General features: G+C 51.7%; 2 protein-coding genes across 3 annotated transcripts in view; both read left to right on the top strand.

Moving 5' to 3' along the window:
• The first annotated feature begins 641 nt into the window (after nt 1-641).
• On the top strand, nt 642-9,255 carry LOC136011231 (motor neuron and pancreas homeobox protein 1-like). Of its 2 annotated transcripts, none has more exons than XM_065672859.1 (3): nt 642-1,209; nt 8,000-8,160; nt 8,714-9,255. In XM_065672859.1, the coding sequence occupies exons 1-3, from the start codon at nt 774-776 to the stop codon at nt 9,029-9,031; spliced, it is 915 nt and encodes a 304-aa protein (XP_065528931.1). In that variant the 5' UTR covers nt 642-773; the 3' UTR covers nt 9,032-9,255. The 2 variants fall into 2 exon arrangements, with proteins under 2 accessions (XP_065528931.1, XP_065528930.1); XM_065672858.1 differs by having other exon boundaries at nt 692-1,209; nt 8,003-8,160.
• A 3,713-nt stretch (nt 9,256-12,968) lies between these two features.
• CFAP65 (cilia and flagella associated protein 65) overlaps nt 12,969-27,873 on the top strand; it is a 32,108-nt gene continuing 17,203 nt past the window's right edge. The window contains exons 1-16 of the mRNA XM_065672857.1: nt 12,969-13,043; nt 13,335-13,489; nt 14,169-14,271; nt 15,700-15,866; nt 17,341-17,540; nt 18,216-18,361; nt 19,451-19,673; nt 20,025-20,290; nt 21,447-21,647; nt 22,051-22,413; nt 23,449-23,586; nt 24,424-24,669; nt 25,062-25,286; nt 25,965-26,117; nt 27,004-27,169; nt 27,726-27,854. Coding sequence (XP_065528929.1) covers nt 12,969-13,043; nt 13,335-13,489; nt 14,169-14,271; nt 15,700-15,866; nt 17,341-17,540; nt 18,216-18,361; nt 19,451-19,673; nt 20,025-20,290; nt 21,447-21,647; nt 22,051-22,413; nt 23,449-23,586; nt 24,424-24,669; nt 25,062-25,286; nt 25,965-26,117; nt 27,004-27,169; nt 27,726-27,854 — 2,956 coding nt within the window. The remainder of the gene's footprint in view (nt 13,044-13,334; nt 13,490-14,168; nt 14,272-15,699; nt 15,867-17,340; nt 17,541-18,215; nt 18,362-19,450; nt 19,674-20,024; nt 20,291-21,446; nt 21,648-22,050; nt 22,414-23,448; nt 23,587-24,423; nt 24,670-25,061; nt 25,287-25,964; nt 26,118-27,003; nt 27,170-27,725; nt 27,855-27,873) is intronic.

The raw sequence follows: 27,873 nt of genomic DNA, 5'->3' as shown, positions 1-27,873 counted from the left end.
CTGTGTCCAGCTCAAATCCATTGATCTCCCTGGCCCTGAGTGGTGCAGTAGGAAAGGAATGGCATAGCTGGGTACAGCTAGTGATTCCTTTTGCACTGGGCACGAAGGAGCCTGTGGGTGAGGGCCTTCCCTGCCCTCCCAGCCAGGCACTCTGCCCCCCAAGTGCCTGGGGGCTCTGCAGAGCCAGGGCAGAACTGGAGTCCAGCAGGTCTTTGCCTACACTTGCTGAAGTCAGTTGAGTCTCTCCAGATATCTCCCAGCCGTTACAGCCACAGACCCTCTCCTGTACCGAGAGTCTCTGAGGAAAGCGAGGGTGGCTCTGCCCTGGGACAATGGGCTCAGCGCCCTGGGCGGCGGGTCCTGCAAGCCGCGTGTGCACCAGGGCTGTGCTGGGTTGTGAGGCTGGGGAGGGGGCAGAGGGCTCCGGGTCAGGCCCCGGAGTGTCCCTGCTGCTGCGGCCGGGGGATGAGGCAGCCGGAGGGGAGAGCCCGGCAGGGGCCAGCGGGGAGGCAGGCCGGGCCGCAGGGGCGGGGGGGGCGGCGCGGAGCCAATGGGGAGCCGGGGCAGATGGAGGGAGGGTTAAAACCCCCCCGGTGGCGGCGGGCGAGCGAGTGCCCGGGAGGAGGAGCGGCAAGGAGGGCTGCCCCCGAGGGCAGCCCCGCGGAGCGGCGGGGTTCCGCCGGCGCTGGCCCGGGGCTGCCCAGCCCGGCTGTGCCCTGGCAGGGGAGCAGCGGAGTGCGGGGGGGCCCGGCGGCTCCGCACGGGGCCGGGCCATGCACAAGTCCATGGAGAAGTCCCAAAACTTCCGCATCGAGGCGCTTCTGGCTGAAGAGCCGGCGCGGAGCGGGTCCCCACAGGGGCTGAGCCCCGAGAGCCCCGTGGCGAGCCCCGACCCCGCCGGGCGCTCCGACAACGCTTCACCGCGGGCTCTCCCGGCCGCCGCGCCCCTCGCCTCGGCCGGCTTTGTCCCCAAGCCCGGCTTGCTGCACCTCCCGGGCCCCGGGCTCGGCGCCCTGCCGGCGCTGTACCCGTCCGCTGTGTACTCCCTCCCGGCCCTGGGGAGCCAACACCCCTCTTTCTCCTACACCGGCATCCCCCACCTGCCGCCGCCCGGCGCGGAGCACCTGAAGGCGGCCGTGACCGGCTCCTTCCCCCTGGAGCACTGGATCCGAGCCGGGATGCTGGTGCCGAGGCTCTCCGACTTCCACGGTGAGTGACCCGGGGACCGACCCTCCCGTTGGGCAGGACTCAGCTGTCGCCCCTTCCAGCCACCGCACAACGGGGAGCAGGTCCCCTCTGGAGATCCGCGGTTTTCCGAGGCCGCACCTTCGCGGCTTCCTGGCCGTTCTTGTCGGGAGCCCGGCGGGGCGGTTAGCTCTCCTGGCTGACTCTAGTGCAGGTCTCATGCTGCGCACTGACCTGCTCCCCAGCCAGGACAAGTTTTGAGGTCCCATTGGCGGCGGGGTCCGTGCTCCGTACACCTCCGAGGGCTGCGGACCCACGGGAATCCGATCCGAAGGACAGAGTCTTGCCCTGCCCCAACCGGGTACGGCCCCGAGGGGCACTGTCTGCCCCGTGCCGTCAGAGCCCAGCCGCTCCTGGGCTCGCCGGGCTCTTCTGCGGCGGGAAAACGAAAATAAAGAAGCAGTGGGCAGAACCGGCACCATGAAACGAATAAATCCTTCCCGGCGCGGCTGGGAACGAACCCGCCGGGGCTGGAGCACGAAGGGATGCGCGGGTCCCCGGTCTGGGGAAGGGCCGGTGCCCCAGGTCCCTGCCCGCTGCTGCTCTCCTCTCATGGGGAGAGGAGCCGGGTCTGCCGGGCCGGAGAGTCCGGGGCCAGCTGGAGCTATGAGAGCCTGGCAGCCCGGCGGCGTGCTCGGCTCCAGCCCAGCCCGATTCCTCCTGGCATGGAAGGAGGATGCATGTTCTGTGCACGGCCCTGTGGGCACGGCCAGGGCTGCGGGCAGGCACCGGGTCCTGCCCTGCATTGATGGGCCGCGGGTTGGGGAGGGTGTCCTTCAGGGCATGGACATCACAAGGACCGACTTCATGTTCTTGTCCCACCGGGGACTATCACTGTCACCTCTGGCAGTGTCACCCTGCCCTGTGCCTGTGGTAAGAGAGGGTCTGGGCACCGCAAAGATGCGGCCAGTAGGCAAGGAGTGGCTCGTTGATAAACCCCCGGCAGAGTATCTGGATTTATTAGCTGAGTTCAGTGTCTTAATAACATGGGAGCCAATAAGAAAAAATAGTTTTTAAAGGCTGTATAAACTAATTAACTGTATGGATGCAAAAATAGAGACTTTACATTAATAAATATAAAATATTTATTATATATTATATTATATATATTATATATATATAATATATTTATAAAATAAATATAAAAATAGAGATCTAGCTATGAAGTGGTGGTGGTACCTTAGAGTATAGAGCAAGTGTCCATTGCTAGGGACTGTGTGCACTCTTCAAACACATCATTAAGAGCCGGGGGAGAAAATCTTTGTTAGGTGGTGAAACACCTTCCCACTCCTCTGCAGAGGTTGTGTCGCTCTTGCGGGGTCTGTCGGTATCAGCATCCCAGTAGCTTCACACAGGACTGTGTTTCACCAGAGTGGGATCACACTACAGCACCTGCCCCTGCGCACAGCTTCTGGCTAGGATAATGTAGAGATATTTGTGCACCAAATTTGCATTTGTACATCGGCCTCATCCCTCTCACGTGCAGGATCTACTCCACAGCTGGTTGTTTCCAAAACCCTGTTGAAAGGAATCAAAGCCCTAATCACTTGCATGAGAAAGAGCTTGTGGAAGAGCTTTCTGGCTGTGCCAGGGTGCACAGGAAGAGCATGTTAATGTGGGTCTTGTGGGAAGCACTGAATTGGGCTCTGGTGGTAGCTCCAGGGGAGAAACAGCCGTCTCTGACCCAGCTGCTTCCATCTCCTCCGGGTCAGGTTTCCATTCTGATGGCTTTCAGAGTTTAATTCCATATGTCCCCCAACTCATAGCAGGGGACCAAGCTGGGTGCAGAGCTTGAGCTCATGCCTTCCTGAAGTAGAAGGATGAAGCTCTGTGCATTTGTAGCTGCTCTTCCTTCCTGTACCTCCCCAAAAACATCACTTGAGACTTGGTAGACTTCTGCTTACTTGAGGTCTATTCTCCTCTCCACACTTACTCTCCCATGGATCCTGGTCCTTGTTTTGTGTTATTCTCAATACCATGAGGACTGTGTAATCAGATCCTGTTCATTATCCATCTTCAGATTGCTGTTGAAGTCTACTGGGAGGATTTAGGGTCTCAGGAGTGTCCTGAGCCTTTCCTCTTGTGGGCTTTCTGCAAGCTCCAAAAGCAGGTCTCTTTGCAGCACGCTTTTTCCTTGTAGTCACCAGGCCTGGTTTCAGCTGTATGCTATAGCTGTGTGGGCTCTTGTTGCCCCAGTGTGCTGGCCATGCTACTCCACAGCCCTTCCTCATTTATCAGAGGGTGGTGGGCTGGGCAGGAGCCTCCTGCTCTTGGCATAGGGCTCCTGGGCTTCCTGTGGCTCCTTGATGTCTTGTCCCAGCACCCAGCCTAGGCAGACCTACAGACCTGCCTGGCTGAGGTTTGCAGGGCACAAGTGACTGTGCTGCCAGTGTTGATCATGTTTAGGTTTCCAGGTAGTAGTGGGCAGGACAGACAGCTGGAAGAGACAAATCTGAAAGCCTCCTGAGGCATGTTCTGGGGTATCCCAGAGGGAAGTCACGCTATGATTTATTTATAGAGGATTCCAGGACTAAATTCTGGAATTAATTCATTCTTTAGCTACATATGTAGAGATGTTTTGCAGGCATGGTCTGGTTCGGTCTCCTGGGGACAGTCAGGGCTGGAGAAGGAGCAGGAGAGCACCTGATTTGAAATTGCAAACTCTGTGGGATGCATTCACACACTTGCACTGCTCTTATCCGCCTATGAGGGAGGTAGGATGCCAGGGAGATGGTGTGAGACTGAGTAACCCTTAACCTGGCCTGGGCCTGGGTGCTGGGATCACTCAGAGAAATGCTCCTGATGTGATGCAAGTGGGTGCTGTGCCTTCCTCACTTGGTGCCTCTGCAGAGCCGCGGGCAACGCTTGCCATCCCCTCACTGCAGCCAGGAGGGATACTGCCTGCCCAGGCTCTGCTGCTCCCAGGCTGGGTCCCTGTCCTAGGGCTTTGAGCACCTCATAAAGCACACAGGGGGAGCATTTGGCACTGGGGCGCTGTGCCTATTAGTATTTCTGGGAACTCTGATTTATTTGCCCTGGCTATGAGCATGAAAATGCAGCATGGCAATGGGAGCCAGGTGCAGAGACCCACCTTGGAGGAGAGTTGTAGGAGCGGAGAGTGCTAGCATCCAGCTGCAGACTCTCAGGAAGAGTGAAGGATTCCCCACAAAAGACCTGGTGCTCGGATGGCTTTCCTCAGACTCTGGTGCTCTGCATCACACACTCACCACCACCTTGCTAGCCTGAAGCCCAGACCAGGTCTTGTCTGCAGCAACAGCTGGCTGATGGGCTATGATGGGCTATGACAGTAGGCAAGAAAAATATCAAACTGCTTCCAAAAGCAACATCTTCCAGTGCTCACCAGGTGCACAGAGCCTGGCATCAGTGGGAAACACGGGCTGGAAAACAGTTGGCAAGCAGCAATCAAGGGTCAATGGTGGAGAAAGCAAGGGGCCAGCAGAGGTAGCAATTGCCCTTACGCATGCTGCCCTATGGGTAATGGTCAGGGCTGTTGGCAGGCCAACGGAAGACTCTGGTGGTGGCCCCAGTGCTGATGAGGCTTCTCCGCCGCCAGACCTGACATCCTGACATGAGGGAAAACACCTCCAAGGCTGCAACGGTGCTAATTTCCTCTCCTTTATCTGCCCGCCCACAAAGTTAAGTGAACTATAGCTAAACAAACCAAATTAAAACCAAGTGGGTTAATGTCAACCTAGGATTACCCTTGTTATCAAGAAGATGGAACTGTATGAAATAAACCAACAATTCTTTATAAGCTTTATCTAATTATCCAGGAGGCAGCTGCCTTCTAGAGCTCCTGGCCTCAGACTTGGGGGGCATTCCTCACTCCAGGCCAGCCATTTATTTACCAATATTGCAGCCAAATGATGAACACCCACTGGGGGTCCAAGCCCTGCCAGGCTGGATATATATCCTGCCAGGGATATTAAGATGAGCTCTGATCTTGGATGTAGCACTGGAGGAGATGGCTGGGCAGATAGGAAATCCTTTGGCAAGCAAAGGTGTGATACTGAGGCAGTCACTGTTCTTCTTGTAGGAGCTGGATAAAAGGGAGAACATTCCCAACGAGTTGCTATTTCTATGGGATGCCGGTTGTGATGGGGATGGTGGTGGCATAGTTCAGCTGGCAATGACTGGGAGAGGTGATCCCACGGGGGATGCTTGCAGTGCATCTCTTGGGAGGATGCTGTCCATGTGCATACTGCTATCAGACTGTCCAATCAGACTGCTACAGGACAGCAGGGTACAGAACTCCAAAAAACACACTGGCAGGACAGGCTGGAGCTACCAGCAGCCACAGGGCATAGTTTCCTCTTTGTACAGGAAACTGGAACCTACTTGGTACCTCAGACACCACTTTCTCCACTTCCTCCCTTTGCTCCTTCCCTGGTGAGAAATTGAAGACCCTCTTCCTCCATACTCTCTCCACGCAAAGGAGCCAGGGCCCTTCAGGGAAGATAACAGCAGGTCTGAGGCCAGAGATTCTCATCGTTCAGGTCCACACTGACATGCTGTTTCTGGTGGCTGTGTAGGCTGAGCTTTGGACTGGTGATGGCTTGAGCTGTACGACACCACCAGCGAGGGGTCTGAGAGTTGGGTTTTTTGTCAGCACAGGGGCAGGAGATGGGGTGGGTGTCCAGGGCAGTCAGGATCTGTACAACGGACACCACTGCGCTGAAATCCAATTGGAGACACTTAGATGGAGAAGCTGGAGCTGTTGGAGGGACCATGCTCCAGCAGTCAGTCCCCTCATTGCTAGCCATTTGGGATATATCCTGTTTGGATTTATTTGGCTTTTGAGCAAGATTTCTGTTCTTTTCCTTGCTAGACCAAGCAGTTCTCAGCCTTTCACCCAGCCAAGAGTGAGTCTTTTGGAGGTGTTGTTAAAGCAAGCTGCCTTCCTGCCTCCTCTGAAGCTCGACAGAGATCACTGCATTTGAGATCGAGACTCATTTCTGTCCTCCACTCTTCCCACATCTGTTTTTAGTCTGGCCACATCTGACCTCGCAGAAGGAGGCACAGAGGAGCCTTTCAGGGTGGTCTAGAGGATTTCTGTGCTTCCCAGAGGCAGGATGCAGTGCCCTAGGAGCTGAGCCCCGCACTTTCTGCATTGGGGTGGGGAATTCAGGCTGGGAATATGATTATTTCTTCACCCCTGGGAAAACAGCCTCTAGCTCAAGAAAGCACAAAAGTCTCGGATTACTGGATGCTGGGATGTGGGTACACCTTCCTCCCTTCTCTTTCTGCAAAGCATCCTCTACACACCATGCCCAGAAAGAGATATGTAGAGCTGCTTTGTGTTGTGACCCAACTAAAGCTGACAGAATGAATTTTCCCTCTGGTTCTTTCTGATACAGCTCTGGTCTTCCCCCTACCCCAAGGAGGTGCAAGAGGTTTTAAAATGTGCTACTCCACCCCTGCAGGTGTTGGTCCCAGTGGCATCTCCTTTCCCCAGCTGAAGGGATCCTTTTCAGGTCTATTTGGTCTCCTGTATCCAGTAAGGATTTGTACAGTCAGAGCATCCATAGCAAGCCAGAGCCCACATGGCAGCTGAGCTCTGCAGAGCTGAGCCATCTTTCATTCGGCATTCATATTTGTCCCAAAAATCTTGAGCCTCTCATTTCGTGGAGTCATAGAATAGTTAGAGTAGAAAAGGACCTAAAGATCATCTAGTTAGCCTTGTATATGTTTTGTATACCAAATAACACGGTGTCCATGTGTGTGTCAGAGCTGTTGGCACAGCATGACTCTACTTAGTCCCTAGTTTAACTGGCTGGTGGCTGCAAGGTGGGTCCCATGGCTGTCTCTTCTGGCACCATGGGGCTGCAGGTGCAGGAGGGTCGTGCCCATTCCATAAGGAGTTTGCAGAGTCCCAGCCCAGCCTGGGATCTGTCTGTTTGACCTGTTCCACCCAGCATCCAGGTACTTGGGATCAAACCCGGATCATGATCGGTTATTGTCCCCTTCATAAATTCCTGTCTCATGCGTCACTGCTGTGTTTGTGAAGGGCTCTGTGGACACTTCTGAAGATGGGAAGGTTGGGATCAAAGATGGAATCTGGGGGAGATGATGTGGATGGTGCCCCAACACTGTAAAGTGGTCAAGCCGAAGTGACCCTTGCCAAGCAGGGACATCTCTGGGGCCATGATGCTCTGTCTTTCCCCCTGAGACACAGCAGTGGGGATGTGCCAAGGACCTTTCCTGTTAGTGCCCCCCTTTCACCACTCCGGCACTGTACTCCCAGCTGCAAACCTCTGGGTATGATTGCCACTGCGGTGCTGGGAGAAGCAGTAAAAGCTGAGCCCCGGGGGGACAATAAAGCCAGCCAAGAGGAGATAAGCAGGGATCAAACACGGTGCGGCAGCCACCGCACGCTGGACTCTCAAAGGTCCCTTTGTTCCCGCTGCCTCCTGACTCAGCGCCGCGCTGCCTTCAAGGGCTGCGGGGGAGATAGCGGGGCTCCCGGGCAGCCCTGCCTGCAGCCCCTGGCAGTTGGGCAGCCACCTGCAAGCCCGGCAATAAAAGAGGATTAATTCCAGTCACAGGACTGATCCCAGCTGCACATCGAGGCCTGATAAGGTATCTCGCTGGTTCCTATCAGCCAGGCAATAAAGCCATTACTGGGGTAGGAGATGAGGGAAGAGACACTCGCTTTCCTCCTCATCCCGGGCTTGCTTGCAGAGGGGATGTCCCTCCAGCCCTGCTGTCCCCTGACCTGCTCTCTGCTCCACAGCAGCCCCGCAGTCTGGCTTGATGGGGAAGTGCCGTCGGCCCCGCACAGCCTTCACCAGCCAGCAGCTCCTGGAGCTGGAGAACCAGTTCAAGCTCAACAAGTACCTGTCCAGACCCAAGCGCTTTGAGGTGGCCACGTCGCTGATGCTCACTGAGACACAGGTACCTTCGTCCCAGGGGGATGGAGTGTAGCACCAGCCAGCTGCCACGGAGGGAAGTGTCAAGGTCATGGGCAATGCTGATGCCCCTTGCTTGGCTACCACCAGCCCCACATCCCACTGCTCCATCAGTACCCCTTTGCAGGGTGTCTCCCACAGAGGCCTGCCTGGCGGGCTCCAGGCTCTTCTCTTGTGAAGGGCACTCCGGAAGTACTGCTCCTCTTTTTACCCACACCCTCAGACTGGGTTTCAGAGCCTTCTCTTCCCTCACCGCACTGTGGGAAGGGGGCTTTTCGTGGGGCTAAAATTAACATGCCCTGGTTCATGTCCTTGAGCATCCTGCAGAAGTCAGGCAGGGGGAAGGGAGCAGCCCCCACAGGGGCTCCTCTCCCCATTGCAACCTCAGCCTCTTTGTACAGACCTGCAGCACCACGGGATGCCCCGCAACAAAGGGGCTTTTGGGAGGGTTTCCATGCAGGGAAGGTGAGGAGAGAGGGTGAGTGGGGGCAGGATGGAGCAAGGGGACACACTCTCCGTTCGCGGCTCTCCCTCGGCAGGTGAAGATCTGGTTCCAGAACCGCCGCATGAAGTGGAAGCGGAGCCGCAAAGCCAAGGAGCAGGGAGCTCAGGTGGAAGCTGAGAAGCAACGAGGGCTCAGCAAAGCCTGCGAGAAGCTGCTGTCCGGCGAGCCCCGGGGACAAGCTACAGAAAGCCCCGGATTCATGGGGTGCAGCCCCGGCTCGGGCTTCCTGCACCGCAGCGCCGCCCAGATGGGCTATGGCCCGGACTCCTCCTGCTCGGGGGATGAGGAGGACGAGGAAGAGGAGGAGGACGAGATGGGTGCCACGGAGAGGAAGATCGGCTCTGTGTTGTGAAAGGCAGATGAAGCCAGCCGGGAAGAGGGGCTGGGCTGCCGTCTCTGAGGTCTCTTTGCTGGCAGACACAGACTGTGCCTCAGCGGAGTCGGGGGTGCTGCAGAGCTACTGCCCCCCTCCCCCCCCCCCCTTAACTTATGTGTGTTTGGATCCTATTTAACTCGTAATTATTCCTCTGTGTGTACCTGGGAGGAGTCCCCACATCCCTCCCCTATAAAGCTGTTATCCGGTTGCCTGTGCTCTTCCTTAGGGGACAAGAGGCTCTGCCCTACTCCTGCGCTGCCATGCCCTGCCAGGGTCCCTGGGGAACCGGGTGGGGACAGTAGACTTGCACAGCTGGCAGCCCACAACACAGCTGGAGGGGAGAGACCCTGGACCCTCCTCCAGCTGTGCACCGCCCCTCCCTGCAAATACGACAGTGACTGGAGCAGTGCATCCGTGCATGCTGCCAGCTGCCCTTCCCCTTGCTGGCATGAAGGGCTGGGAAGGAGGATGCCCAGGATGCGTGGCAGCCTGCCCTGCCTCCTCCTGCATCTGCAGTGTCCCTGGTGGGGTCTGCACTTGTAGGACAAACCTAAACTGTCAACTCTGCAAAGCAGAGCTGGTTATTAATTGGCTGAGGTAGTGCTGTTTCCCATGCTGCAATTAGTCTGGTTGTAGCGGCATGGCATTTCCCCAAAGCAAGGCGGGGATGGAGCCCTCCTGGGTTTAGGGAGGTGCTCAGGCTCTTTGTGAGCACTCACTGCTGTGGTAAGCCCCACTTTTTCTATGGCGATGCCCGAATCTCTCCGAGTCCCTTTATGGGCTGACTTCATGATCATTCTGGAACCCTGCTGGCTCTCACTGGGCTCAAACCAACCCCTGGTAGCAGGATGACAATGGACACCCTCTGCCACCTCCCTAGAAGCACCAGGGTTAAGCCCTGACTGCCCCTAAGCAAGCAGGCTGCCCTTGTCCTCAGGATGCAGGAGGCTCCTGGCAGATCTCCTATGTCTTCTGCATGAGGAGGAAAGTGAGCATCTCTTCCATCACCTCCTGCCCCAGTAATGGCTTTATTGCCTGGCTGATAGGAACCAGTGAGACACGTCACCTTCTCCCTGTCCCTGCCTGAGAGTGGCAAGGATGATGCCTGCCCACGGAACCTGCAGTGAGGTGGGAGTTGCTGAAGGGCAGCAGCCCCTGGGGAGCCCTGGTCACCTCCAGCAGCTGGTCTGCAGTGGATGGGGCAGGTGAGGGTTGGTGTGGGGCTGTCACCTTGCAGGGTTGTGCTGGGACTGCTGTGAAGCAGCATCCTGGACAGAGGGACAGAATGTATGCTTTTGAGACAGAGGGATGGACGGGGGAAGTAGATATTGGGAGAGAATGGGGATGGATGGATGGATGGATGGATGGATGGACAGGACACACAGGAGTGTGGGGTAACAGTGACCCGCAGTGGCTGCTGGCAGCTCAGCAGCTTTCCCCTAGCTTCGTGGCATCCTTGATGCCCGAGTCCCCTGCCCCAGGAAACCCATCCCAGTGCAAGGCAGGGCCTGACTGCCCACATAGGAGGTGTCCGGACCCTGGCAATGCCCAGCGGGGGAGTTCTGGTGCTAAGGAGGTGCAGCTGTTGCTCTAAAGGGGAGATGTGAGCCAGAGTAGGGACCAAGTGCCAGGAGCCTGTAATGTCTGGTCTAACATGGTACAGGAGACAAGTAAATGTGGAGAAGTGGAGGGGAAAGACAGGGAAGGAAAGGAGAATGGGAGAGAGAAGTAGGAAAGGATGGTACCCAATTCCCTACCATTGCCCCTGCAGGGATAGCAGGGCAGGAAAGACCCACTGCCCCAGGGGAGCTGTGCCCCCAACAACAGGCACAAAGGACTGGGCATGGAGAGGCTGGCAGATGCCAGCCCATGAGTTTTGGATACTCAGGGCCAAAGACATCTACCACTCAACTGATGTACAGCCTGCTCCTGCAGCAGTGGGGGAGCATGGAGACGACAACAGGCTGGAGCTGGACACACTGGGTTGGGGGTGAGATGGGGGGAAATGATGGCAGGGGCAGAGAGGAAAAGGAGAGAAGGAAAGCAACAGCAACAACAAAAGTGTCAGGAAGGAGGAGGGGAGCTGAAGGGATGTCACACCCTTAAAATGTTCACCTTGATGGGCCATGACAGGTTTAATTTCCAGAGTACAATCATTAAAGTGATGGATGGGAGACGTTCATCCCGCGCCTGGTGCACACGGGCCTGTAGTGGCTGCAGAAGGGTTTGTTTTGTTGCTGTTATTTATGAGGCTGTTTCTGCAGGAGCCAGGCACTCATCCAGTGCTGGGGGGACAGAGGACACGATTTGATGCTGGAGAAGTTGGGGTGCTGATTTACAGCTGCTGAGCTGGATGACTCACGTTGTAAACATTGACAAATGCCATTAAAGCTGCATCTTCTTCCTGCCTCTGCCCTGGCACCCTCCCTGCACTGTGAGATATGTCCAGTCCTGCTATCCACCCCACTGCTGCCTGCACATCCCAGGAGGGCTATCTGGCCCTCCTCACTGAAGACACAGAGGTCCTCTTGCTCCTTGAGGGCCATCCAGGACACTGGGAAGATGCAGGAGTGTCCCGTGGTGGTGGTGGTGGTACCTTATGGGAATCATAGTTGGGATGGGTTTGTGCAGCCAGGGCTCACCCCCTGTGTCCCTTTGCCTGTCTTGGCCTCATAACTTCTTGTGGCAGTGGTCACAACTTATTTGTGTCACCAATGCTCCGAGAAGCTCAGGGTGACCTGGCCTAGTTAAGGTGCCAACCCACTCTTACACCAGCACTCTCCAGCCGGCTGCACCCTATGCCCTCTTGCCCCCAGCTTAGCTCCACAGCTTCCTCACCCACCCATCCCGTGCACCCACGTACCTCATGGCACCCCATCTGCTGACTCAGCTATATGCTGTCTCCTTCCCCTGCAGCCATCCTCATCAGCCCTGAACTCTCTCCTGCACCCCGGCATCCCCTGCACCCCTCTGTCTACCACCTGCCCCCCTCCATCTCCCTGTCCTCAATCAACTCCTGGTCCCCATCTGCCCCTGCACTGTTTACTCCCTCCCATATCCCCACTGCATCCCTTCATCTATCCCTGCACTCCTCAGCTCCCCCATTGCATTCCTGAGAACTTCCCACCCGCATTGGGACCCCTCATTTCCCCCCTGCACCCCTCCGTTTGCGCCGTGCACCCATGAGAGCTTCCTATCTGCCCCTTGCACCCTTTCACTTGCGCTTCCAGCCCCCCGTCTTCCCCTGCACCGCTCCATCTGCCCCGTGCACCCCCATCTGCCGCTCTCCGCGTCCCTCTGCTGCCCCATGGCGGTCACCGCCGGCAGCCGTCACCGCGGATGGACCCGAGGCGGCCGCCGTCGTTGCCCCGGGAGACGCCGCCGCCGCGTCGGTTCCCCATGGCAACACGGGCCGGCTCCCCGTGGCGCTGAGCGGCCGGGCCCGGGCGGGCTCTCGTTGGGGCGGTGGCACCCCACCGGACCCGAGGTGGGGCCGGGCAGCGCTTGAGGGAGCTGAGCTGGCCGTGTGGGCCCGGGGTTGGCGCTGGCCCGGGACCCGGGCTCGGCACCGGGGGCCAGGCAGGGTTACAGGGGACTGGGCCGTGCCCCAGGGAGCCGGGCAGGCTCGTGCTGTAGGGAACAGGCCGTGCCACAGCCATCGATCCGGGGTTTTGGGCGGCCAGGCAAGGCTACGGAGAGGGCTTTGCTGCGCTGGGCTCTGTGGGTCTATCGTGGGCTTCACAGGGCTGTGCTATACCGGCCTAAGGGAGCTCCGGCAGAGGGGTCTGAGCTGCGAGTGAGGCGGCAGCATGGGGACACTGCGGCCCGGCGGGTCTCTGGAAGCACCCCGGTCTGGGCAGCAAGGGCTGGGTGCAGGAGCAGCGTGTGAGGACTTTTCCCTCTGGTTTCTCAGATGCTTGCTCAGGCGCATGGCGAGCCCCAGAACTCTGACGCTTTTCGGAGGCTGCCCTATGGTTGCGTCAGGAAGGTGAGTGGGGAAGCAAAGGTGCCATTGCGGTGCGGTGATTTACTGGCAGGGCAAGGAGGCGACAGAACCAAAAAGCCCTTCAGGCTTTCCTTCACTCGTTCTTGGCATCCTTCAGGAGCTGTTATTTGGGTTGTGGCCAGGAGGTGTCCCCTCCGGACCCCTGCAGCTTTGCAGCAAGGCGGCTCCTGCAGTCCGTTGCTAGAGTCCGGAACTTTTAGCATAGAGAAACAGCTGTTGGAGTGATTTCCCCTCCCTCCCAAACTCCTAAAGTCCCTGTTGCAACTCCCTAAGCTGTCTGCAGGAAAGGCAAAGAAGAAGAAAGGAGTATTCTGGGGCATTGAGGTGACCAAAGCACTCAGGTGGCACGGCTGGGAGCTTGGAAAAGAGACCATCAAACACCTGACCTTGAAAAATGTTCATGAGAAAACCCAGAAGCTGAGCTACAGGTGCGTGGAAGTTTCCTTCTCCTTTGTTCTCCTCACGCTCTCACTGAATCTTCATCCTTCCTGCTGCATCAGTCCCAGCAGCACCTTTTCTCAGATTCAGCTGGAGACAGCATATGCACACTTATGTAGCATGAGAGAAACCTGCTAATTCAGAAGCTTCGGAATTACAGCCCTTGTTTCTGGCAAGAGTATTTTAAATTAAACATCCTTTTTGTGTTGTTTTGTTTTTTTGTAATTCTGTTTTGCTGATACTTCTGTCTGTGAGGCATTTCCAGTCTGGTGAGATTTTAATTGTGGATGTATGCCAGCCAGTCACCAGTGTATCCCAAAACCATTGTTCCCGGCAGCCCCACTGCATGTTGAGCCACTCCAGTACTCCCTGTGACCCTCTCTGCTCTGAAACTGTTTCTGCCCAATGTGTTTTGCTCATGCTGCATGGTCTGGGAATGTAAAATATTGTTCAAGGAAGGGATAGGTGCCTAGAGCTGGGAATGTGTTTTCAGAACACCTGGGTTTTGCCCCTGTGTCTGCTGATTTGCTACCATGGTACAGATATGTGAAGTGCTTCTAATTGTGAGGTCTGAAGGGTTTGATGTTTTTCATTCTCTTTTCTGCTGTTTAATTTAACAACAGCTCTATGCCCTCAGACAAAATATCTTGTTCTGATTTCAATCTTTAGGTGTCCTTCCACGAGATTCTTCTTCACTGTTTTTCCACAGCCGATCATTCTGAGACCTGGTATGTCCTTAACTCTGCCCATCATTTTCCGGCCCATTGAAAAGGTAAAGTGGCAATACCAAAACTGCTCTCAGTGCTCAGGCTGGCCTCCAGAGGGGCAGCGGGCCTCTGCCTCTTGTCCTTTCTCATTTGTTTTCACTTGAATGAATGAGTCCTTAAGGAAGGTTTTAGCAGAGAAAGGCTGGGCCACGGGATTTTCCTGCTCTCCCCACACTGTCAACACCTGAGGGAGCCCTAACCCCTGACTTCTCTGCAGAGTTTGCCATTAGCTGTGAGAGGGATCCTCACAAAAATACTCCCAGATTTTCATGTGCTGCTTCTGGCCCTGAAATCAGTAAGATAAAGCGCTTGAACTGTCCACATCTGGTTTCATTCCAGGGAAACTCAGCTGGGTGGTTTGAGTGCAGAACCTTGGTTTGAGGGGCTCACTCTCTGCTTTCTTACAGGAGACCCCAAAGCCTGTACATTGAAGGGCTACTGACTTTCTATAAGGCATTGTGAAGGGCCTCCCTTATTTTGGAGGGGGTGTTTTTCTTCAAGCTTTGTTTTTAACAGCAGTGATTCCTGATTCTTTTTCCCATCCCGTTTTTCTTGATTTTCAGCTTGTTTCTGGTGTCTGTCTTGGCTCTGAGTGCTGATCTCTGGCTCTTGTCCACAGCTGTATGTCTTTGATGTGAATCTCAGTCCTAGGCACAGACTGTGATCACTGGATAAATTCCCAGTACCCCACTCCTTTAGTATCATGATTTTCTGAACTGTTCAGTGTTCCCTTTATGAAATAGCTCATATTCATTCAATTTTCAGTGAATAGCTTGTCTACACCACGTCAATCAGTGGAGCAGGAGGCTCCCTTTCTTAGAGAGAGAAAGGACTGTGTGTGTTGCAGTGCTCAAGGTCTCTTAGCTGTATAATTGGTACTCAGGAAAGGTAACAACTAGGGAGCATGGAAGAAACTTATCTTGCAGTTCCTTCTATCTCGGCTGGTTAGCAGGTGTCCTGGGGCTATTTGTACACAGTGCTGTCAACGCTGCATCTCTAAGCTGTGTGTTATCTGCTTAGGTCTCTAGCTGACAAAGCACTTAGAATGATATTTCTGTGTTTGTGAAGCTCCAAGAAATATTGTGCATGCTTCAGTTTAGCTGAATGGAGATCTTGAAAACACTGAAAGAAATCTTTCTGCATCAAAACAACTCAAGTGAAACAAATGTGGACTTCAACTGCTCATTCTAGGGTGTTTGTGTGTTCTCTGACAGAGTGAGGAGTATGCCTGAGCACCTTCCTCACTGCCTGCCTTTTTTGAGCTCTTCAGATGCTCTTTTTCCTGCACAGGGACCTCCCCTGGTGCCTCTGTTGCTGATGTTTTTTTCCCTGATACTTTCAGAGATGAAGGTGATGGGTGTGCATGGGAGGAGCTGTAGTACCTGCAAGATGGAGCCCATCTAACTGCTGTATCCCCTTGCTTTTCTGTGCAGAGGGAGTATGAAGACAACATCTGCTTTATGAAGGATGAGGGTGAGTTCTCTGTCACCCTGCGTGCTACGCTCCCGCACCCCTGTCTATCCTTCCCAGCTGCTGTCCAGCTGCCTGCCTGTGCTGTCTACAATGTCACGGAGATAACATTCCCTGTGCGCAACACCGGGTGAGTGAGATGTGGCTGGGCAGAGCCTCTTTCTGTTTTGTCAGGTGTTTTGCCACCTTCTTGGACTCTCCAATGAATGCAGCTCCTTCCAGTTGTTCTTGGATCTGCTGGCTGGCTTGACAGGCAGCAGACCTCTGCCTTCTCTGAGCTCATGGCAGAAAAGGCAGCAGAAATGGTGGTGCAGGTTGGATCTCGCCATGGGCACATCTAGGCGCTTCACATCTGTCTGTTTCCAGCATATGCTGAGAACCTTTCCATGCACATGAACTAGTTGGGGACCAGCATGGTGTCCCATTAACTTCCCACATTCAAAGCAGAGGTCTGGGCTTCTACTTAGTCAAAGACAGCCTGCCCAGCTGAGCAGGGAGAGATGAGCTGGAAATATTTCAGCTGGAAATATTTCGATCTTTCTAGGACTTGACCAATCTTCCCTCAGCACAGGGATGCTGTAGGGACAGCAGTGGAATTTCTGGTGCTTGAGCTGAACTTTTTAATTTGGAGGCAGGCAGTACAGAAGTTGAAGAGTTCTTCCCAGTGCCTGCTCTTAGGTTCATTGAGTTTCCCAAAGTAGTAGCAGTATTCTGGCACTTGGAGTCATCATTTAGAAGCAAAGTTGTTCGCAAGTACCAAGGACTGTCTTATTTTAATGAGGGAAGGACAGTAATTCGGGCTGTATTGTAGAAAGCAGTGTGGTGAAAAAGTACCCAGACAAGGAGAAGGTGTACTTCCAACCATTTACAGCAAGAGCAGAATAACTTTTACTAGCTGGGAAATGTGCTCCCCAAAGAAGTCACCTGCTGCAGTGGCACGTGGAAAGGACTGAGGGCACATGTACCTTCAACAGAGCAAGGTGTCAACCAAAAATCATTTCAAGTGATTCATTCTCCCCTTAGAGAATTCATTTGTTCTATTTGAGAGGTCCAGAGTGGTGGTGGAGGATATGGATGGTAATACACAGCTTGGAATCAATAAAATATGAAAAGCTGATGGTGTATCATGTTCTTTGCACAAATCAAACAAGACAAGTGAGTTCTTGAGAGCTGAATGAGGTATTAAGAAAACAGCTTGGTCTTGTCTTCTCACCTGAGCATATAACAGAGGAACAAATGTTCATTTGGAATTAAATAGAAGGAAAAGCAAATACTTCATTCTGGAGCTGGTTTGTTTTGGGTTTTTTTGGTGTGGGATTTTTTTTCTGTCACATGCTGAAGCTGAGATATTTTATGGCTATTAATAGAGTCCTTACATGTAATAGCTAAGATTCATGAAAGTGTGAACAGAGCATTTGCAGCAACTAGAGACAAATTTCTTCTCATCATCATGTATTTGGCCAGCTGCATTGGGGATTCTGCCATTCAACACTGGTTGCTTTCATGTCCTAACTGAATAACCTATTGGGAAGGTCCATCCTCTGTGTGATTGCACAGGCAGCTATAGATACATTTGTCTACTAAGATATATCTCCATTTCCTAGTGATCTCGTCACTGTGTTTCACTGGGAGACACCAAGCCCTTTCTACATGATTCCTGAGTACAGCGTACTGAACCCAGGTGCTGAGTGCATGGTCAAAGTGGTCTTCCAACCCAAGGTGGCTGCAGTGTATGATGTGGCAGCAACATGCTGGTTTGGAAGTGAAGAGAAACGAAAGAGGATTATCCAACTAAAAGCCCTGTGTGAGTCCTTATTACATTTAACATTCAAAGAAGTGTGTATCATCCCGAACTATGGAATAGCATTCCACAGGGATAAGTGGAGGTGCTGTGCTCTGAGATAGTGCCACAGTTGGCTCAGCCTACTGATGAGCAAATTAAGTCTACGGTTTAAAAGTGCCCTGTGAAATTCTCTAATGTGTTTTTGCCAATTTGAAAATGTTATCTGAAAAGACACAGGGTCTGATATACACTGTGGCGTGCTTTGGCCAAACCAGCATTTCTGGAGCCTGCTTAAGCTGACAGAGGGGCAAAAATGAGAGGAGTTCACCAGCACAATGCAGAAACCTCCAGAAATTCCTGGTCTTTGCACTCAGTCTCTCTTGTCTGTCTCTGCTAGACAGAGAGATGGAGGAAAACTTCTGAAGCTTTCTGGATTCAAGCTAGAATAACAATGGTTTAATTAGCAACTCCTTCCCTCAAGTGTCTTATATGGCTACTGACAAAAGATGTGATCGAGTTTAGTAAGTTAAGGCTGGAAGGGAGATTGTTTAGTTCAAAACAGGGCCAACTTCAAAGTTGGATCTAACTTCAGAGTTACCTGATATTGTTCAGAGGCTTGTCCAGTTGAGCACTGAATTTCAAGGGATGGAAATTCCACCTCTCTTTCTTAACCCAGTATATTATTCCCTTTAACAGCCAAATACCCCTATCTGCAGGTGAATGTGGTAGGGGAAGAAAAAGAAAGTGTACAGCCTGGAAAGTTTCAGGATGTGCTGTGCTTTGGATCAGTGCCAGTGGGGACAACTGTGGAGAAGTGTGTAGAAATCTTCAACATGTCTGTGGTATGTGGAGAGCGAGACTTCTGAGAAGTTGGCATGCTGGCACGCTTCCCTGGGATATGTGGTTTTGAGTATCTCCCTTAATGCTGTGAAAATAACCCAAATGGGAATGTGAGTAAAACAGAGCTGATGAGCCTTCCCCTACCAACCAGGCCATTAAACCTTGACTTCCAGCTGCAGTGCTAGCAATACATCCATGTGCAGCATGGTATGACAGTTCCTGTCTTCTTTCCACTGTGCTTGGTCCAGATCAGGTAGCCACTGTTTTCCTTCCCACCCTGCAGCTCTCCTATTCACCCTGGGCAAGCCCATCAGTCCTGTGTGACGGTTGTGGCAGTCTTAAATTGGCATGCATGTGTTGCAGGCTTCTGATGGGTATTCTGCTGTCTTCAGTGGACTGCAGCCCTGTGAACTGCTCTGAAAGTCAAGCGGGCTGCATTTGGGCACCTTGTTCTCTGTACCAGCTCAACCCATTAAAAGATGGATGTACTCAGAGACTGCTAACATGCTGAGAAGTGCTGAGTGCTCCACAGGTTCTGCAGCCTGGGAGAGGCAAAGACCTAGTCGTTTGTCGTACTGTTCTGATTCACATTGTAATGGTGGTCAACATCCCCATGAAAAGACCAGGATCCTTTTTTCTAAGAGACTTGAGGAAGGTATCAGAGTGCCAGTCCTTTCTTTTGTGAAACGATCCTCAGACAAGGTGGTACTGTGGGTGGAAGTACCTGTTGTCTACCTGCCTGTCCCCCATTCACAGCAGTCATTTAGGCTACTTTGGCCCTTGGAGTCACCTTGAGCCATCCTCCACCTATCAGGAGGGGCACTCCAACTCCCGAGATCACCAGGATATTTGCTGCATTGACTTCTGAGCACATTGTGGGATCTTTCTGCCAGCAGTACTCCCAGTGCTCCAGCACGACAGGGTGGCAGAGGTTTGCACAGCACTTCCGTGCTGGGCTGCAGTAATCTTGGTGTTCTTGGCGGTGGTGAGCTCTGCTGAAAACCCACTTCTTCACTGGTTAGTATCCTGCATTCAGGTCCATCCTGGCTCCTGTTGGCTCCTTTGTTAACATATTTATTTTCTGCTTGCAGGTTGATGCACCATGTAGGATAGAAAGAGCAGAAGATCCTCTGCTTCAAGATCATGTTTTCTCCTGTGATGTGTCCCATGGCACTGTACCTGCCAAAGGGAAGCTGGTCTTGTGCGTACGATTTCAGCCTCAGATTGTAGGAGAGCACAGTACTGACTATTTCACTATCACATCTGCTGGATACCTCCTGCAGACTGTCCTGAAGGTGATTGGCTCATGTAAAGGTACCAGAGTGAAAGCCTTCCTTGTTCTCCCTGTTGTCTTCTTAGCACTGCAGGGGAAGAGCTAGTGCTTGAGGAAGGACTAGGAACTGTCGCAGCCCTCAGTCACAGACTTACCTTCTGCTCGGCTCCAGGCTGTCCCTGGTGCACTGTTTGGGGTTTATACTTGCTTGAGACAGATGCCAGACTGTTAGAAGTGAATGTCCTGCTGTTTGCTGGACATTGGGACTGGTGGGTTTGCTGATGAGGTGATTCTGGTTTGGGAAGATCAGTTAAGTGCAGCAGTGGGTTGTGACATGTTGATAGAAACAGCTATGACGGGTTCCAGATCTGTCTTGCATATCATTGTGCTAGGTCCTTCGGTGTACCTGCATCAAGATTTGTTGGACTTCGACTGGATCAATCTTGGGCAAAGTTTGGTGCGGATGCTGGAAATCAGCAACACCTCAGATGTCCCAGCCTATTACCAATTTGATATTGGTGTCACAGGGAGTGTCTTCTCCTTGGATCGCCCCTGTGGAGTCTTGGAGGGCACAACAACACTAGTGTTGAAGGTGACCTTTCGACCCACTCACCCCATCAGCTATCACCGCAGAGTGGTGTGCCTTGTCCACCATCAGGTATGAGAGGCAAAGGATGGCTTCATCGCTGTGATAGCTCAGAGGGATCTTTCAATATAACCCACTGGGGCTGGCCTCTCTCAGTAGCCCCCCGAGATCTCTTCCAACTGCATTTCCATTGATACCTATCATAGAATCGTTTAAGGTGGAAAGGACCTCTAAGATCAAGTCCAACCATTAAGCTAGCACTGCCAAGTCCACCACGAAGGCATGTCCCTAAGCACCACATCTATAGATCTTTTAAACACCTCCAGGGATGGTGGCCTTCCCTGTGCAGCCCTGTGACAACCCTTTCAGTGAAGAAATTTTTCCTAATATTCAATCTAAACCTCCCCTGGTGCAACTTGAGGCCATTTCCTCATTTCCTATGGCTTTTTCCTTGGAAGAAGAGACCAACTCCCACCTCACTACAACCTCATTTCAGGTAATTGTAGAGAGCAATAAGGGCTCCCCTGAACCTTCTCTTCTCTAGGCTAAACAAACCCAGTTACTTCAGCTGCTCCTCATAACACTTGTTTTCTAGACTCTCCACGAGTTTTGTTGCCCTTCTTTGGACACACTTCAGCACCTCAATGTCTTTCTTGTAGTGAGGGGCCCAAACCTGTACACAGTGTTCGAGGCCCAGCCTCACCAGTGTCAAGCACAGAGGGAGAGCACTTCTCTAGTTCTGCTGGACAAGCCAGGATGCTATTTGCCTTCTTGGCCACCTGGGCACACTGCTGGCGTGTTCAGCTGGCTGTTGAACAGCACCCGAGGTCCTTTTCCACGGGGCAGCTTTCCAGCCATTCTTCCCCAAGCCTGTTACATGGGGTTGTTGTGACCCAAGTGAAGGACCCAAGCTCTTGTTGAGCAGGATCCCCATGGCGCAGGTTCCTATGAGCAGTTAGGGGGCTGATGTGGACAGGCAGTCAGTAATGCTTATGGGTAGGGTGAGGTGCATCCTCAGTGGCTCCTGTTTGTTTAGGTCTCTGAGTTAAATTTAGCTGCACAGCTGTGCACTCAGCATCTTCAACTTTCACTCCAGTTTCAAGAAAGTTCTTGGGCCACATAAAATAAGCTTTTCCCAGGCACGGGAAATGAGATACCTGGATGGTGTAACTTTCAAAGCCATCACAGGAGGGCTGTTTATTTCTTTTTCTTTCTGGTGTTTTCCCAGAAACCCTTGTATGTGGACTTTTTTGGTACCTGTCATTCAGACACGGCTAAGCCAGCCATCCTTCAGGCAAGACACCTCTCCTGGTATCGAACCAACATGGTGAGAGGACTGACCTTCTACCCTCCTGATATCGTGAGCGCGATGCTGACGGATGGGCAGTTGCAGATGGATGAAAAGGGAGCCCTCATGCTGCTCCCCAAGGTACGATCTGTCCTCCCTGGAATCTACGATTCTCCCGTGCTCTTCTCTGCAGATGTTGGGCTTCTGTTGCATTGGCCAAACAGATCTAGAAGGACTTGCAGGTGCCAGAATGATTTCTTGAGTTAATGTTCCCAGCACATACCAACACTATCTTTACCAAGCTCAGGCATTAAGCTACTTTCTGGCTTTAACTCAGTTACAGAGTCTTCTTTTCCTTTGTGTAGTTTCAGATTGAGGACTGGTTTGCAAACAGGAGTCTCCCTGAAGCCTAGACTTTGTCCTGTACTGGGAACTGTTACTGAAGTGCATGCCCTCTTGTTGTGAGGGCAATCAGGACTGTAGTGCCTGGTGGTTCCCACAGGCACACTTTCCCTGCTCACACTCAGATGTTTCCATCCTGTAGGTCCCTCAGGACAAGCCTCCTAAGGAATACTTTGAAGTTGACTCTATGACAGAATATTTCTACGATGGTGAAACCAGCGACATGGCCTTGTTTCCCCCTCATGTTAGTGTCAGCCCCAGAGAGTATGATTTTGGTTGCTGCCTGCCGCTTCACAAGGTAAAACCACTTCCTCTCTGTGTGACAAATCACACCAAAGGAAGTATCACTGTTTTCTGGACTCTAAGCCATGGCAGTGCCTTCCAAGTGAGCCCAGAAATGTGCGACATCCCACCTTTGAAGTCCTCAGCCTTCCGTGTCATTTTCAAGCCCACTCAGCTCAACACTCTCTATGCAGCGGAGCTGGAAGGTTTTGCCTTCTACAAGGTTAGTAAAAATTACTAGGACCGGGTGCCAGAGAGTGCCTAGCAAGCAACTGTTTGCAGGCTAGAGGTTTTTGGGGGAGTTCAAATGGAATCTTTTATTTTGAATTTGGCAAACTAGCATCTTCACTAACTCCTTTGGCCACTGCTTTGATACACTGGTAGGTTAACATTTCTCCTTCACCTGTGTCTTGGCAAAGATAAATCAGCAAAGCAGCCACAGCTCATCTGTACAGACAGTTACACTTGCTCTTACTCCCAGTGAATGTGAAGTAATGTACACCTCACTGAAGGAGGAATTACTGTGAATTACTGCACTATTAGCACAGATGGAAGCCTGCACAAAAATGGTTGTTGTGGTCTGAGTGATGAGCAGTTACCTGTTTTTTGTGTCTGGCCCTCCGCAAGTAAAGCTGCTGACGGCATTGTATATGACTGCAGCCTCTCCTCCCATGTGATGTGGGATTCATGTCACACAGGTTGCAATTGCAGGAGTTTTAGCACCCAGAAACATCCTGGTAGGTGAAAGAGATCTTCATTACTTTGTTGATTACTCTTCTTGCATTTTTCCCCTTCTAAGCCAGTGTGAAGGTTATCTGGGAGTAACCTTTGAAGGTTATCTGGAAGTAACCTTTGAGTCAGGGGTTTGTCAGGGAAAGGACAGCCAATTATTTTCAGTGACTCACTGTTGGGTGCTAACTTTAGCATCTGCAAGTACTTCAAACTGCACTAGAAGAGCATCTGTAGGCCCTTCCCTAAGGCAACCTTTACACACGTACCACAGAGTAGCTTGGATGAGTCCTTCTGCTTGAAAGTCATTCAGTGGTCTTTTGGGTCTAAAATAACAGCTTCTTTGGGAATGCAGCACTCATGTTCCTCATCCAGCATTGATTAGCCCTGCTTCCCTGAAAAAGTAAATTCCTCAGCCCCAGAGAATGTCACTGAAACAAATTCTGCTTATGATGTTGAATGCACTTGAAGACACCCTGCCACACGCCCTTCCTGCATGCACTCTGTTCTGTCCCTTGCATGCCTGCAGGTGCTGAGACGCTACAACAACATTGAGGAAGATGCCACCATTTGTCCGTCCTGGTGCCTGACTGTCAAGCTGAGAGCACACACGTTTGAAGAAGGACGGGAGCATTTCATCCCACAGTACATCCTGGATGTCCCCAAGGTGTGTGTGAGTGACATTCAGATCTTTGCATAGATGCTCAGTGTTTACCTCTGAAGGCTTCACTTGGTGTCCATTGCACCATCCTTAGATGTGGCTTAGGTGGTTTCTGATGGCGTTAAGACTCCTACTTTAGTACATTAGTAGGATGGTCCTTCTCCTGCATTAACTTCCCAGCCTCCAGTTTGTCAGGATTCACTGAGCATCTCATTAGCTCTGAGAGGAAAGCTCTTGGGATCTCCTTCCTTTCTGTTTGAGGGGATATAGGCACTGACAATGGTGTTTAGTTCCTTCCCAGGAGCCTCAAATACTCTGCAAGCACATAGGCAAATGGAGGGCAGCACACAGAATCCACACTTACGGAAAACTGTGTTTCTATAGCACAAGAAAGTATTGTTCCTATGATGCAAAGTAAGATCTGTCTCTCTAGGCAGTAAAAATGATCTTGAGAACCTCTTAGAAAATCTCCTCAGCTCATCCAGGACATGCAGCCTATATCTGATACGCATGAGCTGGAGCAAGTTTCAGTCTCCTGAAATTCTTCATCCAGGAGGTCACTGTCCATGCAGCTCACTTACTGGATGAACAGAATGCACTGCATAATGGAAAGTAACTTCACTGGTCCTATGAAAGATGAAGGCCAGTGTGGGAAGGGAAAAAAACGTAATTTGCATACCCTTGGGTGATTTCCTTTCTTTCTTTGAAGAGAAGCTCTTACAAAGTTTTCCATAGACTCAGGATAATGCTTGTTGGAACCTGGAGTTCGATACAGTGAAAGCTTTTTCTTTAAGCTGTTTTCTAAACCCAGTGCAAACAACCCTTCTTTCTTGCCTTCACCAGACTTTTCCTCCTGTGGCTCCTAACACAGATACCTACTGCAGCATGCTACTCTTGAACACTGGTACCTCTCTGATAACCTTCAGTATGAACCAAGCTGCCTGTCCCTCTCTTTTGGTCAAGCCCTGCTCAGGATACATCGTTCCAGGAGGCCACCAGATTTTCTTTCTCTCCACCCACCCAGTTAACACACTTTCACAGCAGCATGTCCTGCCTTTGCAGCTGAACTCTCACCCTGGATACACCAAGGTATGGAGAGGGATGTAGAAGATAGTGAGCAAAGCCTTGTTCCCTTGGAATCTTCCCTTTTCACAGCGATACCTGTTATATCTCCTGATGGTTAGTTTAGATTTTTCCCTTTGGAAATAGGAATGAAGAATACCTTTAAAATTTAGGGCAGGGTCAACACTGCAGATAGAAGGTGCTTGTGCTGCCAGACACCCTGTACCCCTTATTCCCTTGGTTTCCATCTCCTAGAACGTACTACACTGTGCTCAAGGCCCTCTTTGTCAGCAGAGCCCAAGGTCCGTCCCCTCCTCCCTCAGACCCAGTTTTGTTCTTGCTTCTCTACTGGAAGGAGCAACATCTTGCAAGGTGCTCCCAGAGGCTAATGTGTGATAATTTTCCCCTTTATTCTACAGGAAATTGCTCTCCAGAGTTGTGGGGAGTCCCTTAATTTGCTCTTAGAAGGTGAAGGGAATCTGTACTTCAAGCCTGTCTATATAGGAACCTCTTTTACACGAATGTATACCATAAAAAACTGCACAAGGCTACCCATGGTTTTCACATGGAAGGTCCGTCAGTCTGACAGCAAGATCCTGTCTGTCAGTCCCACTGCAGGGATCCTCCAGCCCTATGAAGCCATGGTAGGTTCAAGTTCTGCCAAGTATTTTGTTCTCTACAATAAAGGTGTGGAATATTTATGGCAGAAATATGAGGGCTGCCAATCATTTGGTGATTAATGCTAAAGTTGGAGAATACCTGTCTGTCTTAGTGTGGGTTGCTAGCCACTACCTGCAGTTGTTCTGATTCCTATGATGTGGATTTTCCCAAACATAATGACACTGTCCTTGACTACAGAACAAAACGGGTCTTAAACAGGGTTAACAGATAATGATACACTCGAGGGCACTGGGCATTAACACAGCAGCAACTTCGTCATGCACCAGGAGATGTTACTAGACAGAAGAAAAATGAGAACACAAGAGGGTTTCTGGTTTTTTTTCTTCTGTTATCCCATCCGTAAATTCAGGTTCTACACTTCTACCGTATTCCCTGAGTGCTTGTTCGGAGTAGTGAGGACTAGCACATCTCCAAAGCCTGGCTTTGGATATCTGAACGTGCTTTCCCAATACGAACCTTTGACACAGGCAGTGATAGTGAAGGATTGAAGTGAGAGTGTCTCCAGAATTGTTTGTTAGCCTGTTAGACTAGGTTAGCTGTAATAGAGGAAGTGACTGTGCATTGAATGCAACTGATGTGGTGTATAAGTCTGGCTCTGATCTGGAGCTCCTGTGAGCACTCTTTCCCTTTTGTGATTTCAGGCTCAGGCATGGACTTTCACTCCTGACAAGGAGATCAAGTATCTGCTGCGAGCTAAGGTGTTTGTGAGGAGAAAAAACACAGACCCCATGTGTCCTGAAACTGCCCGTTATGCCTTACGGATTGTTGGAGAGGGGGCACTGGGCACCATCAGGGTAAGGAACTGGGACCCACTGGGTAGTATGAAGAAATACTAGGGTAGGATGGGGGTTTTGGGCTTCCCCTTTCTGCACAATCTGTACTGGAGGGAAGTAATAAGGATTTACAGCAAAATTCCCAGTTGTTGCTTTCAGTGGAGATGACAGAACTGATTCTGGCAGCCTAATGGCAACAGCATGATGTAAATGTCCTGTCAGTTTGAATGTGACCTGCACAAATCCTCTGGGATTGCTCTCAAATCCTCTGTTCCAGACCGAATCAAGCAAGCTATTCAGCTCCTTGGACTTGGAGCTCTCTCCTCTCATTCTGTCTTCATTTGTCCTGCTATCAGTCTGATTTTTAAGTGTAGTGGACCTAACTGTTCAAGCGGTGTAGCCAGCACACATCCACCTGGCTTGCCTCTTATTATCTGCAGATCTTCATTTTCAGGCAAGTTTCTTAAGGAGGCAGAGCTAAATAAAATAATTGCCCCATGTTAATCACATTGGACAGAGAGGTGGTAATGTCTTAGAGACACTGAGTCATTATAAATTGCGTGTGAATGGACGACTGCCCAGAAGAGAGGGAGACTTAATGCAGTCATGGAGGGACCAGTAGATGTACCTCAGCCCTTGTCCCAAGTACAGCTGGACAGCTAGTGTCCTTACAGCCCTGAATACACTGCATCCTGTTCAGCAAGCAGCCTAAGTAACAGTAGGAGAAAGGATCTGGAGCCCTTGCAGCCCTCTTCTGACATCTGCCAGAGGAAGCCACGTCCTATGCAAAGCAGGGAGCCCTTTGCGCTGCACTGTGTGTGCCAAAGGATCAGCATGTGGTGAGATGAGTGATGGTGACACCCAACTGCATGCTCAGTGACCATTGCATGGCGGGTTTGTATTCCAGGCAGAAAAGGAGCACCTGGACCTTGGAAATGTTCTGGTTGGTGACCTGCAAAGCTGCACCATTGTATTGCTAAATGATGGGATCTGTTCTCTGAAGTACATCCTCAGTGTGGAACAACTGATCACTGGGTCTTCTGACTCCAAGGAGGCCTGCAGCGATCCTCTGGGTACTGTAAGGGAATTAGCGTGGGATGGGGCCTTGGCTTTCCCCTCTCTTCTGTAAAATCAATCTAGCATAAACTCAGAAGTTGGGCTGCTTGCTGGCTAGCTTGCGTTGATTCTTTTAAGTACCTTAAAGTGTCTGCTCCTTTACTACAGGCGACTTTTCTATCTTGCTGGTAAAAGCATAACCCAGAGCATGACAACAGAAGTTAGACCAACTTGGACCTTGAAATAAGATGTGCTTTTCCAGTAGAGAAGAAAGTTAAAGGAGTTCCCAGAAGAAACAGTGGAGTTCCCAGTAGAAACAGTGGAGTGCAACCCTTAGCTGCCTTTCTAGACGACCTCCTCTGGGGAAGTTCGCTGTTATTGATGGCCAAAGGCAGGCTGGGTAAATCCAATGAGCTGCCTACAGCTGTAGTCTGGGAATCCCAACTTCAACATCTGAAGCTGTTCCTAATGATTAGGCATGGGAGAGATGTGGCTTAAGTGCAGGAAGGCTTAGGGATCTTTGTGCTGAACACATGTGAGCCAAGAGCTCATACAATCTCTTTTCTCCTACAGCTCTAGAACTGGAACACTCCAGAGGGACAATCCCTGCAAGGTCGAGAGCTTTTGTCCGAGTAACAGTCAGGCCAGCCCGTCAGCTGCATTACACCTGGTCAATCAAATATGCTCTTTGCACCCCAACAGGTGAGAGATGGATGTTCTG

Source organism: Lathamus discolor, chromosome 3 (assembly GCF_037157495.1).
Source record: "Lathamus discolor isolate bLatDis1 chromosome 3, bLatDis1.hap1, whole genome shotgun sequence".
NCBI lineage: Eukaryota > Metazoa > Chordata > Aves > Psittaciformes > Psittacidae > Lathamus > Lathamus discolor.
The sequence above is the reverse complement of the archived record's forward strand: the minus strand, read 5'-3'. Positions and strand labels throughout refer to the sequence as shown.

Excerpts from the sequence above, each read along its gene's own strand:
- LOC136011231 (XM_065672859.1), top strand. The coding sequence starts at position 774 with ATGCACAAGTCCATGGAGAAGTCCCAAAACTTCCGCATCGAGGCGCTT. Across the intron at positions 1,210-7,999 it reads GAGGCTCTCCGACTTCCACG|CAGCCCCGCAGTCTGGCTTG; the intron begins GTGAGTGACCCG and ends TCTGCTCCACAG. Across the intron at positions 8,161-8,713 it reads TGATGCTCACTGAGACACAG|GTGAAGATCTGGTTCCAGAA; the intron begins GTACCTTCGTCC and ends CTCCCTCGGCAG.